The following is a 13,883-nucleotide window of genomic DNA, read 5'->3' as shown; positions in this document are numbered from 1 at the left end:
GAGGATACGAGTACTCTATAGCTAATTTTGCTTTTTTTTTCAAGACCTGGATCAAGCTCTCTTTATCATTAGGTTCTAGATCAACTGTAATTATGACGGGCTTCTGCTCATTTTCTTCCAGGAATACGTACTCCAAATGATTGGGAAAGACTTTCAATTATGGCTTTGGGTTCTGTTCAGTCTCCACGGTGTGGACATCTAACCGCCATGCCATGGTGTTTCCTTCCTTGACGTCTGATCGTGAATTTTTGTTTAGCCACACCGTCGTAGATTTGCCAAGTCATAGTGAGAATTCAGATTGTTTCCGAATTTCTTCAAACACTCTTTCCTACTGAAGTCTCTGCAGTTCTGGTAAGTCGTGTTCAACATCAAACTCACTTTTCTTTCAAAGTCATGTATCCCTCCGATTCGTTCTCCTTCCATCCTCACAATTCTTTCTCCAACAATGTATTGAACATGTCCTTCAAGAAAACCAAATCATCACTTATCTTTGAATGTTTCATTACTCTACCAACTCCAAATGTAATGGTGTCTTCTCCAACAAGAGTAATCTTCGACTCTCTAATATACATCAAGGCGTGTGTGGCACTAAGGAAAGGCCTTCCAAGAATGATTGGAACTTGGTTGTCTTCCTCCGTGTATAACACGAAAAAACCTGTTGGAGAAACAAACTTGTAAATTGTAATCAATAAATCCTCATATAAATATATATATATATATATATATATATATATATATATATATATATATATATATGCCACCTGGAAAACTCACTGTCTTGTTGGCTAAGTGAATAGCCATGCAAATTGGCCTTGGCTCTAAAAGATTCAATTTATTGAAGAAGGAACCCGATAATATATTCACACTATCTCTCGAATCGAAAAAGGCATGACTTGTAGCTAAATTCCCGAATTGGCATGGGTTTGTCAAACTCCCCTGATCCCATATCTCCTTTGGAAACTTGTTGAGCATGGTGGTTGAGCAATTTTCATTTAGAAGTACATTAGAAGCCTCCTCCATCTTGTTTCTATTTGTGAGCAAATCCTTCATGAATTTTTCATATATAGGCATGGCTCTCCTCAGAAATGGAAATGATGGTTGATAGGCCTTCACCAGAGGTTGATTTTTCTTTTCATCAGTCGGAAACATTGTGGCATCCTTCCCATGCGGTAGCTACTAATCATTGGCCTTCTTTCGATTGTCTTCTTTAGTTTCCTACACTTCATCTGATTTATAAATAGATAATGGAACTAATGGGTTGATGATTTTACTACTCCTTGTGGTCACTGCCTTGATATGCACTTTGAAATTTTGTTCCGTGTTGCTCGAAAGTGTGCCCGTTATTCGTTGAATTGCCTCGAGATTTGACTGATTTGTTGCTTAATATTATGGATCAAAGCTTGCTAATTTCGAAGGACAACATCAGTCTCATCGTGTATCTTTTTCGATGCAGCAACAAATAGGCCAAGCGTAGCTTCAAAGTCATTCTTTGTTTTGAGGAGCTGGTTGCTCCTTTTGGTAAAACCCTCAACCTTGTTACCTATACGTTTCCGCTTTGGCTTTCTTGTACTCATCATATGGTAACCATTCCTTTTTTTGGCTTCTTCCAATCTTGATCATACCTATCTCCACTCAAATAACAAGCTTACACTTTCTTACTTCCATTTTCATTAAGGTCACACTCCTTCGTCAAATGCGGTCCACCATAATTATCACACCCAACCTAAATAGCATGGATAGATTGATACATCTTTGTCATTCTCCTATTAATTAATTCTAACTTATCCATCACTGCAGACAAATCATCAGAACCTCCAATTCCATCCTTGTAGCCTCTTTTCTTGTCATCTCGACAGTTGTGATACTACCTCGAGTTCTTAGAGAACTTTTCAATTAACTATTTTATTATTGTTGGAGCCTTCTTTGTTAACAATCCTTGATAGTTAAGGAGATGTCCCGTTGTCTAATTCACCCCATCATAAAACATTGAGACCTTTTGTTGTACATTGTAGTCATGTTGTTGGAAATTTCTAAGTAACCCCTTATAGCTCTCCCACGCTTCATACAATGACTCTCATCTTTGTTGTTTGAAGTTAACAATGTTCTTCATTTTTGCAACTTTGGATGGTAGCTGAATTGTTGGATGCACTCTTCACGAAGTTTTGCCCAAGTTATGATGGCTCCAGTTGAAAGTTCTTTGAGGCAATCCTTTTCCATCCCTCTAAAAGTTACCTGAAGCATCCACAACAACAATGTTTCTCATGGGAAATTAAGAAAGTTGAAGTAATTAGTGATGTCATTAGCTTAGTCAAGATGCTTATTGGCATCTTCATGATATTTACCATAGAATGGAATGTATTTCAACATACCAAGTGTGTTCCCTTTAGCTCGAAGTTTGTGGTGTTCAGAATTTTGGGTTGCACAAGACCCGACCTGTTATCTCGAATCCTTTTCTTATATTCCTCCATGGTTATTTTTCGCAATGTCAATCATCTTGTCATCGCTTTCTTCTTCGGTTAGTTTTAATCTTCCTTTGGTTCGTCTTTTTCTTTTATGTTCTCCTTGTTTCTTTTACGAAGAATGGACTCGCGATCATTAAAAGCATGTGCTGTAGAGGATGAAGATGCTCGGGTCATAAACTAACTGCAACAAAATAGAAAACAAATGCGTAAAAAGAGCAAAAACAATAAATTCCACATAAAGGATCAAATCAAATAGTATATAATCTTAACTAAAATGAAGTCGTTCCCCGACAACGACACCAAAAACTTGATGTGTATTATAGGTACTTGTTTTAAACCAACGAGTCTAGTCTAACCAACACAAATAGGTAATGTACCTAATCAATTATTATGATAGTTCAGGTATCTCGGGTATCGAACATAGGGAACGGACATAACAGCTAAAATTTATCTACTAAAGTTATCTAACTGGTTTAAGCAAATAAATGGGAAAGGGGGAGGGGGGAGGGGGGTTAGTTTTGCAAGTCTTGAAACTTAAAAACAAGTAGCAAGGAAATACTTTAGGCTAAATAAGAAATAAGAAAACATACTCATTCATTATGATCAAAAGACTAAACCTTTAGTTTGATTAGAGTGGTTGTTTAACAATTCCTAGATTGATTAGAATTATGATAAAAAAAAACTAGCAAGGAAATACTCGTGGAATGTTCAATGGAATATAGAGTGGTTGTTTAACGATTCCTGGATTGATTAGAATTATGATCCAAAGACTAAACTTTTAGTTTAACATACTCATTCATTCAATGATCAAGTGATGAAATTTATAAGAAAACTAGTGTGAAGTTTGAATTAAGGAAGACTTGTAGTTTTGATTGATATAATTAGTTTAAAAGCATCAATACAATATATGATTATTCTTCATATATTAACTTTCATATAAGTATTCCAACTTTTCTATTTAACCCTAGGTTTTTTGTTAAACACTAGTTCTATAACCTTGTTACTCATAGAATCATAAGATTCAAGCCAACTAAGAAAGATAATTCATCAAAGCTCAATTAAGATCAACAATAAACAAAAAACAAGTTGTCATTAAGATAAAAGGTTCTTTTAACAAGAATCCATAATAAATAAACAATTAGCTATAATCCAAATCCATCCAATCAACACATAGTATAGAAGATCATATATTCTAAACGAAGGTTAGGGTATCTATCCCATAACTACTGGAAACAAACAACCAAAAACGAAAATTTCTTTGACAAACACGATTAAATCAAAGAAATGGAGTGATTATGAGTAATGTTTCCTTTAGATCACTTCAAAATCAAGCTTTAAATCGATTTCTGTGTGCCAAAAAATTCCACCATATGTTAGGATTCAGCGCCAAAATGATATATATATATATATATATATATATATATATATATATATATATATATATATATATATATAGTTGCCAAAAATCCCCTTCCACGTCATGGCAAATAGGCTCCATGGTGTGGCGAATGCTTAGAATGCATATCCAGCAAGGCATCTTTAGATCGAGAAAACCATCTTGCCACAACGTGGCTAGGTATCCCCAAGCCATGGGATTCAGATTCTAAGATTCCCTTTGATTCTAATTGACTTGCTCCGAAATTCCAGCTTCCAGCTCCACAACTGCTTCCTGTTTATCCCGAGCATGTCCTTGTTCTTACAAAACGTAATTAAAAAAATAAACTAACTTTTTTCCTACAATGAGCCTAATTCTGGCAAAAAGTATTAAGAAAATGCACAAAATATATGATTAAATATGCACACATCATGCACATAAACAATAAACTCACTGGCCAACTCCAAAAGGATGAAGTGTTGGAATCATTTGATCTTATGAAAAATGATGAATGTGAGTCTTGTCTCAAGGGAAAGCTGACAAAATCACCTTTCACTGGAACATGTGAAAGAGGTGAAGGATTATTGGACCTCATCCATACAGATGTGTGTGGCCCATTCAGATCCACCATAAAAGATGCTAATCGATATTACTTGACATTTACGAATGATTATACGAGATATGTATATGTATGTATATATATATATATATATATATATATATATATATATATATATATATATATATACTTGATCAAACATAAATTAGAAACCTTTGAAAAGTTTAAAGAGCTTAAGCACAAAGTCGAGAATCAATTGGGTAGAAAGATAAAGATGCTAAGATCTGACAGCGGTTGTATCTTAGTATCAAGTTCCACGACTATCTCAAGGAATGTTGAATTGTTTTACAACTGAATCCTCTAGAAGACCAATACTAAATGGTGTTGTTGAGAGGAACAATTGAACCTTACAAGATATGGTTTGTTCCATGATGATTTATGCTTCTCTTCTTATTCATATTTGTGGGTATGCCTTAGAGACAGTCGCTCATACCGTGAATCTTGTTCCAAGCAAGAAGGTTGCCAAAACACCTCATGATATGTGGACAAGGAAAGCTCCCCCGCTCATACATATAAAGGTCTGGGGTTGTGAGGCACTCGTAAGACGAGAGACTCATAACAACTTCAAACCCAGAGCTAAGAAATGTTATTTCATTGGCTACCTACAAAAGCCCTTTGGATACTTGTTCTACAGACCTAGTGAGAATGTGGTTTTTGTAGCTCGAAGACGATTCTTTCATGAGAGATAGCTCATATTCAAAGAGGACTGTAGGAGTGCTAGTGATCTTGAATAAATTCAACAGTCATCCAATAAAGGAATGCCTGACAACACTAGCACTCAACCGATGGAAGAAATTCTAGTTGATCCAGATGACAACTCATTACCCCTTTGTTGATTCAAAAGGGTTAGCATGCCACTTGAGTTTTATGGTTTCCGTATAACTGCAGATGGTGATATGTTTTTCAGTGATTGTGCACTGGTAAATTTGGATGAACCTACTAACTACAAGAAAACAATGGCAGGATCTGAGGTTCCTAAATGGAAGGAGGCAATGGAGGTGATATTCAGTCCATGTAAGATAAGAAAGTGTGCAGCTTGGTTGATCACATACCTGGTCGAAAGACATTTGGGTGCAAATGGATTTTCAAGAAGAAGACCAACATGGATGGGAAAATACACACTTTCAAAGCTAGAGATTTACTATAATGAAACGTTTTCACCAGTAGATAAGATAAAACTACTTTCCTTAATGGGATGCTATCTAAGGACTTCTACATGTTTCATCCAAAGGGTTTGGTACATGCCAAGTTTCCCGATATAGTGTGTAAGCTTGACAAATCCATTTATGCATTGAAACAAGCATCTCACATCTAGAATCTTTGCTTCCATGAGAAAGTCTAAGAGTTTAGGTTCTCTAGAAGCGAAGATGAGCCTTATGTATATGTCAAATCTAGTGGAAGTATATTGACTTTCCTAGTTGTGTATATTGATGAAATACTCCTTATAGGAAACAAAATTTGAAATTTGAAAGAAGTTAAGTCTTGGCATGGAAAGTGTTTCGCTGTGAAGGATTTAGGGGAAGCGGCCTATATTCTAGGAATAAGGATTTTTCGGGATAGAAAGAATCATCTTATTGGTCTTAGCCAGAGTATATATTTGGATGAAATGCTAAGTGTTTCAATACATAAAATTAAAAGAAAGGTCAAATTGCTATTAATAGTACTATTATGTTGAGTAAGACCCAAAGTCCTAGTACTGATGAAGAAATAGCTGACATGAGTTGACTCCCATATGCTTCGGCTGTAGGATCGTTCATGTATGCAATGACATGTACTTGTCTTGATGTTTCTTATGCCTTGAGCATGGTCAATCGATTTTAGGGAGATCCAAGCAGAGCCCATTAGATTGCGGTGAAGAACATTCTTAAGTATCTGCGAAGAACAAAAGACATGTTCCTAGTACTTGGCGGTAGTGATACATTAAGAGTGACTGGTTATAGTGACGCTAACTTTCAAATAGACTGAGACAACTTTTGTTCGCAATCTAGCTGGGTGTTCTTATTAAATGGGGGAGCAGTTACTTGGAAGAATTCCAATAATGACACAGTGGCTGATTCCACCTATGAGTCAGAGTACATTACAGCGAGTGAAGCATCGAAGGAAGCGGCTTGGCTGAAGAACTTTATTAGAAATATTGGAGTCATTCCATCTATTCAGGAACTAATAGAACTGTTCTGTGATAATGAAGATGTGGTTACCTTGACAAACAAACAAAAGGATCAAGGCAGATCTAAGCATATCGATAGAAAGTACCATTAGAAGAAGGACGTCTTCTCATAAAGAGAGTATCATCAGAGGATAATGTTGCGATCCTTTCACGAAGGATCCAAGTAGAGTAAAACATTACCAACATGCTAGGAGCATAGGTTTAAGAAACGATATTAGTTTTAGTAGTTAGATGATATTTGGAAACTTATAATAAAATAGATGTTATTGTTTTGATGAATAAATAATAAAGAATTATATGTGAGTATCGTATAGCCTTATTCAATCATTTATTCTTGTGTTTGTTTTTGCATGTTTATACTTCCAATGTTATTTTGAATTATTCAAACTTCCAAATCCATTCATACTTTTGGAAGTAAGTAGTGAATTAATATTGTCACAAATTAATTGTAAATTGTCGATTAAGGTTAAGAATTTGCAATTGGAATTGCTATAATATTCATTAGCACTTTGAAAATTAGGATTTTAAGTATTGGATAAACCCACACTTAGTAATTACTTCATGGATCTTGTCACGAGTAATTCTAAGACGATAATAACTATTATTCAAAGTCCCAGTACTGATGAAGAAATAGCTTACATGAGTCAAGTCCCATATGCTTCGGCTGTAGGTTCGATTATGTATGCAATGACATGTATTTGCCTTGATGTTTCTTATGCCTTGATATGGTCAGTCGATTTTAGGGAAATCCAAGCACAACCCATTAGATTGTGGTGAAGAACATTCTTTAAGTATCTGCAAAGAACAAAAGACGTGTTCCTAGTTCTTGGGGGAAATGATACATTAAGAGTGACGGGTTACAGTGACGCTAACTTTCAAATAGACTGAGACAACTTTTTTTCGCAATCTAGCTGGCTGTTCTTATTAAATGGGGGAGTAGTTAATTGGAATAATTCCAAGAATGACACAGTGGCCGATTCCACCTATGATTCAGAGTACATTACAGCGAGTGAATCATCGAAGGAAGCGGCTTGGATGAAGAACTTTATTAGAGATCTTGGAGTCATTCCATCTATTCAGGAACCAATATAGTTGTTCTGTGATAATGAAGGCGCAGTTTCTTTGACAAACAAACAAAAGGATCCTAGCAGATCCAAGCATATCGACAGAAAGTACCATTGTATTCGACATCAGGTAGAAGGACGTCTTTTCGTAAAGAGAGTATCATCAAAGGATAATGTTGTGGATCCTTTCATGAATGCTCCAAGTAGAGTAAAACATTACCAACATGCTAGGAGTATAGGTTTAAGAGACGATATTAGTTTTAGTAGTTAGATGATATTTTGAAACTTATAATAAAATAAGTGTTATTGTTTTGATGAATAAATAATAGAGAATTATTTTTGAGTATCATATTGCCTTATTCAATCATTTATTCTTGTGTTTGTTTTTGCATTTTTATACTTCCTAAGTTATTTTGAATTATTCAAACTTCCACAGTCATTCATACTTTTGGAAGTAAGTAGTGAATTAATATTGTCACAAATTGTTTGTAAATTGTTGATTGAGGTTAAGAAATTGCAATTGGAACTGCTATAATATTTATGAGTACTTTGAAAATAGGGATTTTAAGTATTCGATAAACCCACACTTAGTAATTACTTCATGGATATTTTCACGGGTAATTATAAGACTATAATAACTACTATTCTTCAAACAAAGATACATAAGTTGTAATTTATGAATCAGTTATAAATTTGTGTTACCTAAAAGCATCAATAACTTGATGTTCTAAAACATAACATCATATATGATTTGGTGAGTAAAGGTTACAATTATGTAGTCAAATTTTATTTGTTCCTTGTTCCCTAACAGGACAAAGCGATATCTTTTGGCCCCTCAAGGATTTGATGTTGACTATATAGTGATGGGTCCAGCCCGGACTAATTGATATGCTTAATTGAAGTCTAATAGAGTCTTTACAAATAGGGAGATTGTGAAATATAATATTGGATAGTGAGATTGATTCGGATCCATTTCTCGTTTCCATATGATTTCTTGAAGAATAAAGGAATAACTAATCACTTATCTTAGGGTCGACAGCTGATTTTAATCAGAGTTTCACAGTGGCTTAGGAAAGCACACTTTGTTGTTTACTTCAAGGTATATACTTGCACTTGCAATTACAGGCTTATCCAAGTGGGAGACTATTGGATTAACGTGTCTAAGCCAATAAGTAAATTGGCATATTCTTGAAATAAAAGCAAAGTTGTTTTTGGGTTTCCCTTCAGAACTAGCGACTGAGAAGAATTACATTTGGAGAGAGGAAAATTTATTAATATTATATATGATTAATACATTAATTAAAAATAATTATAATTAATTTAGGATTAATTGGATTTAATTTTTTGATTAATTAAATTAATTAAAAGTTCAGGGACTAAAGGTGACGTTGTTTAAAAGTTGAATAATGGAGAGATTCTAGAACATCCGACATGGGGACAGTTTTGTGGAAGTCTTCTAGGGCTTCTAGGAAGCCTTGGAGGATAAGTAAAGGGATTGGATACTTGCCTTATTCGAGATAATATTATTATATTCAAATTAGGGTTATCCAGGGATACCTCAATCACCTATAAATTAATTGGGTTGAATTTTTAGATTAATTAAAAATTTAGGGACTAAAGGTGATATTGTTCAAAAGTTGAAAAATGGAGATATTCCAGAACATCCAACAATGGGATAGTTTTGTGGATGTATTATAAGGCTTCTAGGAAGCCTCGGGGGATAAGTAAAGGGATTGGATACTTGCCTTATTCAAGATATTATTATTATTATATTCAAACTAGGGTTGTCCAAGGATACCTCAATCACTTATAAATAGCTCCTTAAGAATTCATCTTTTCGACTACCTCTTCTAAGACTTTAATAGCCAAAAATACACTACTCTCTCCTCCCTCCACTTGTGTTCTGTTACTAGGGTTTTGGTAGAAACCATTAGAGGCATCATCTCTTTGGTGCTAGTCTTTCTAAGCCTCACAAGTACAAGGATTGGTGTGGTTTGTTTACAATAACAAATCAAAAGGTATGTAACTTTGAACATATGTTTCTATAAATTATTAATTGTTAATTGTTTTCCACATTGTACAAATTTGTTTTCTATAAAACCTATTAGTATGGCCCCGTACTACTGAAAGCATAGGATTGGCATCGTGATTGGTTGTGGTGTGTTTCTTTATTTACCGGTCTTTCGGTTATGGTTATTTCGGATGAAGACGAGCTTAATAAATATTTGGGCCTTCGTGGTCAAGGAAGATTGGGTTTGATTAGTGTAGAACTGTGTGAGTTAGCTGATTCTAAGGTCTTGAGGGCATTGTTTGAAGTAGTTTCAGATTGATTCGTGGGACTCAAGTAGGAAGCAATTGTGATGATCGACTTGAGGATTGCAGCTTGAGACTGAATGGTCGGATAATGGTTTGGGGTGACATTTTCTACGACAGGGCTATGATCTTCCAAGCCCTTGTGTTCAAGGGGTGGGGGATTTGATTCATAGTAATCGATAAAAGAAATTATTAGCATTTCCCACGCCAGTCTCTTCTGCAGGGGAGTAAGGTTCGGTTCGTTGTGAATGGCTTCCATCTTGTATCAAAGGGGTGTTCAAGACTTTTTTGTAATTCCCGTTCGTTAGCCGCGATGAAAGCCATGTCACAAGTCAAATCCATGATCCAGTTTGAGAAGATTAAGTGCCTCCGAGGAAGCCTTGATTTGTCCCTGACTAAGGTAAGAAAGTACTATTGTTATGTTGGGACTGTCTAAGTTATTGTTTGTGCATCTGTATGATATTCTTAAAGTTTAGAGGCATTAATAATGAGGAAAGTTTCAGAGGTCTCTGTATGAGATTCAAAGCTTCCCTATGATTGTCATTTATTATCTGAAGGATCATCTTATGTTGTCTTATGCATTATAAGATACAAGGGTGGTATGTATCTGGTGGAGCAGATCTGAGGTTTTGATGTTGCAGACATCAGTCGGTGGTGGTTCCAACCCTAAGTGGGGGAGAAATGGGTATTTGTTTGGAGGATCACCGGTCTGTTTAATTTTTTTGGGTTTAGTACAATGAGTTAGAGGAATATGAAGTTCAAGTATGTGAGGTGTTTTGTTTACATCTTTTGTTGCATGAGTGAAGGAATAGAAGTTACCATTAAAGTGGTCGTGGTTAAGAAGTTTTCGCGTTAAGTTTCTCAAGGATCTGTAAGAATCTTTTATGGTCCTGGAGGGTTCAAGGATTAGTCATATCATAAGTGCAAAGCAAGTTTCCATCATGATTATGTATTCCAAGGCTCATGTGTTGTCCCCACATCAGAAACCTATTGGGAAACAATATTGATGTGGTCAGTAGTTCCTTTCGGAATCACTAGTTATATTGATTGAGGAGAGTTTAATCCACTCAGGTTATGTATCGGATATAGAGAACATGGTTAGCTCGCGGTTTGGGTCGGTTATATTTGGTCATGATGGGTAGTGGTTAATTTGTTGATCACCTCCAGAGTCTGGTATGTATTTCTGTATGGGATTCGTTCAGTTGTATATGAGATCGTTGGGGTTGGTGTCAATTCATTTTGGATCGATTGGTGATTTTCTTTCCCGTCAACCTCTATGGGTCATTTGAGGGTTTTCAAGCTGTAATAGTTGAGGGTACAGTTAGTCGTCGACCCTTCATCAAAGTTTTGTCAGTTGCATATCTAGGTTTCTGGGTGTGTCTACCATGGTTGTTTGGTTATGCGATCTTTGATTCTAGAAAGCTCAGATTTGGTAGTTGTCTTTGGTTGGTGAAAGTTAGGATGTTAAAATGACGTTACTCAGTTTTCCAGCTGTGACATCGACTATATACAGACTTCAATTTGGGAAGTTATGTCTATGGTGTTGGAATTTGGGGTCGATCTGATCAGGGTTCCGACAAAATTTTGGGTGATTATGGAATGTTCCTCCGAATTGGGAATTTTTATTAGGATAGTTGCGCATTAGTGGGATCTATTTAGTTTTATTTTAGGTTGAGATATTGTTTTGGCGGTTAGGAGGATGTATTTGATAGCAATTAAGGTTTTTCAATTAGTTAAATCCAATTATATTTCACAATTTTGGTAAAGTTTTGACAATAAAGGAACGCGGTCGACTTGAGGGGCGTTGTGTCTACACATGGGGAATCTGATTATTGATAGTTTGACAAACATTGTTATGAGGAATGTATGTAGACTGAATAAGATAGCTTGAGGACACTTAATCTTGCTATATGGAATAGTAATTGATTGATTTATTACTTCCAAGTTGGAACAAGCTTTCAACTGTATACCTTATTCTCTAGTCTCATGGAGACATGTTGCCATCTGTTGTTGTGTCGGTAGCAGTCTAGACTACGGTGGGGTTATGTATTATTGAGTTGTATGGCTCATGTGGTGTTTGGTAAGTGTTGGGTGGGATGCTAAATGGGTTCATGCACGTCGGTGGGATGATGGATGTGTGCTAATAGTCCCAATTAGGTTTTGATCGTGAGTATTCATGCCCATGGTGGGATGATGGCAAGAACGGTGTAGAACATGAGCTTCTCATTCTAGTGGTTGGATGGTGTCATGACTTATTGTGAACTATCGTGGATTTGACTTATGTGAGTTGGACCTGAAAGTTATATAGTGGAGACTTGTACGTTGATTCATTATTCATTTGGCATAGTTGGGTGTTTGAGCGTTATGGTATTGCTACTGATGACTCAGTGGCCGATACGTTTGGGATGTGTGTTTGTAAGAGGTGACTTGTTGAAAATGTCATGGTTGTTTATTAACAGTTCCTTATTGAGTTTCTTCTTAGTGGATCCTTATTCATTTTTTTGTGAGAATGGTTCACATGATTTAAGTTACCCATGATGCAATTCATTGTAGGGTTCTTGGATGATTTTCAGATGGTTGTGCATGTGTGATGGTGTGGGAGTTTGGCTGCCACATGAAATTTTCTTTTATATTGACTATTGTTGCAATTTTGGGAGTGGGTGGGAAAGTGATGGCTATTCAGGAAGTCAATTGTACACTTGAGGTATTTTAGACATAATTTCTGGATTTGAGATTGGTTGGAATTCACAATCAGAATGGTTTGAGTGTCTGTTCTGCATGGTTTGGTGGTGTTCCTAGTCAAGGAGTAGGAGTAGGTACGAAAAATGGATGATTATTAATATTTTAGTATGGTTTCTAGAGTATAGACTGATGGGTTCCCCGTTTGAGTGGTTTTCGCTATGAGTTGGGTTTTACAGTTGGGGATAGAGAGGCAGTTGTGTAGTCGAGTGTTTTCAACTAATGGGTTTTTTGTTGGCATCAATTGGATTCCGAGTGGTCTCTTGGATTTTCTTTATAGATGCTTTGATTTTATAAAGTCAATAGAGGAATCACATGAATTATGTTGGTCTTGTTTTCAAAAACTTTCAACCGAATTGGTTTTTTAGGACAAAATCCATTTAAGTGGGGGACAATTTTAATATCCAGTTTCCGAATGTTTTTGATTTTGGGATAGCGTACCATAATTTAATTGAATATAGGCCTTAGGTTTCAAGGGAATTGAGTTTAGAACCTATTGCATGATGATAATGTTGTTTAAGTGATTTAAGACCTTAAATTATGCTTTGGAGCCAAAGGGTAAAATGGGAAAAGCGATATTTTGAGCTTCTTTCATGGAATAATAAATTTATTTCAGTACGTTTTAATTCAAAAGTAATTAGATGGTATTATGGGGCTTGTCAATATCTTCATCTGCATATACAGATAACTGAAAATAGAGTTAAAAATAAAGAAATTATGACTATTTGAACCTAAAGTTGAAAATCAAAAAATCCAGAAATTATTTGAGGAGCGTGGAGCACCCTTAAAAAACCGTGGGGCACCCCCGATGCAATGAGTTTCATGTTTTGTTTTATGGTTTTTGGGGTATTTAGTCGCCATTAACCATAGGGATTCTTCATTTTAAGCCTCTACCTCCTCTAAAACACCTTTAATGAATCCCTAGTCTCCATTGAAGTGTTTAGAACTACTCCTCTCTTCTAAAGCCATTTTGGTTATCTCTTATTGTCCATTTAATGCTTTCCTTTGGTGGTATTGTGCTTAAGAAGGAAGAATAACAATAAAGATTGGTCCTTGAAGTTATGCATTTGAAGTATTCAACCCCCCCCCCCCCCCCCATTCACCTTATAGACCCTTGTGAGTTACAAAGATACTTGATTTATTG

The 13,883-nt window shown here is 35.7% G+C and overlaps 1 protein-coding gene across 1 annotated transcript; it reads right to left on the bottom strand.

Annotated features, from left to right (window-relative positions):
- Positions 1-425: 425 nt before the first annotated feature.
- Positions 426-1,149, bottom strand: LOC145098694 (uncharacterized). The gene is made up of 2 exons (XM_079036305.1): positions 762-1,149; positions 426-655 (listed from the first exon to the last, which is right to left on the bottom strand). Exons 1-2 carry the CDS (start codon positions 1,147-1,149, stop codon positions 426-428), a joined length of 618 nt encoding a protein of 205 aa, XP_078892431.1.
- Positions 1,150-13,883: the final 12,734 nt, after the last annotated feature.

Source organism: Lactuca serriola, chromosome 4 (assembly GCF_051521515.1).
Source record: "Lactuca serriola cultivar US96UC23 chromosome 4, Lser_US96UC23_V15, whole genome shotgun sequence".
NCBI lineage: Eukaryota > Viridiplantae > Streptophyta > Magnoliopsida > Asterales > Asteraceae > Lactuca > Lactuca serriola.
Note: the sequence above shows the minus strand (reverse complement) of the source record. Positions and strands in the feature narration are given on the sequence as shown.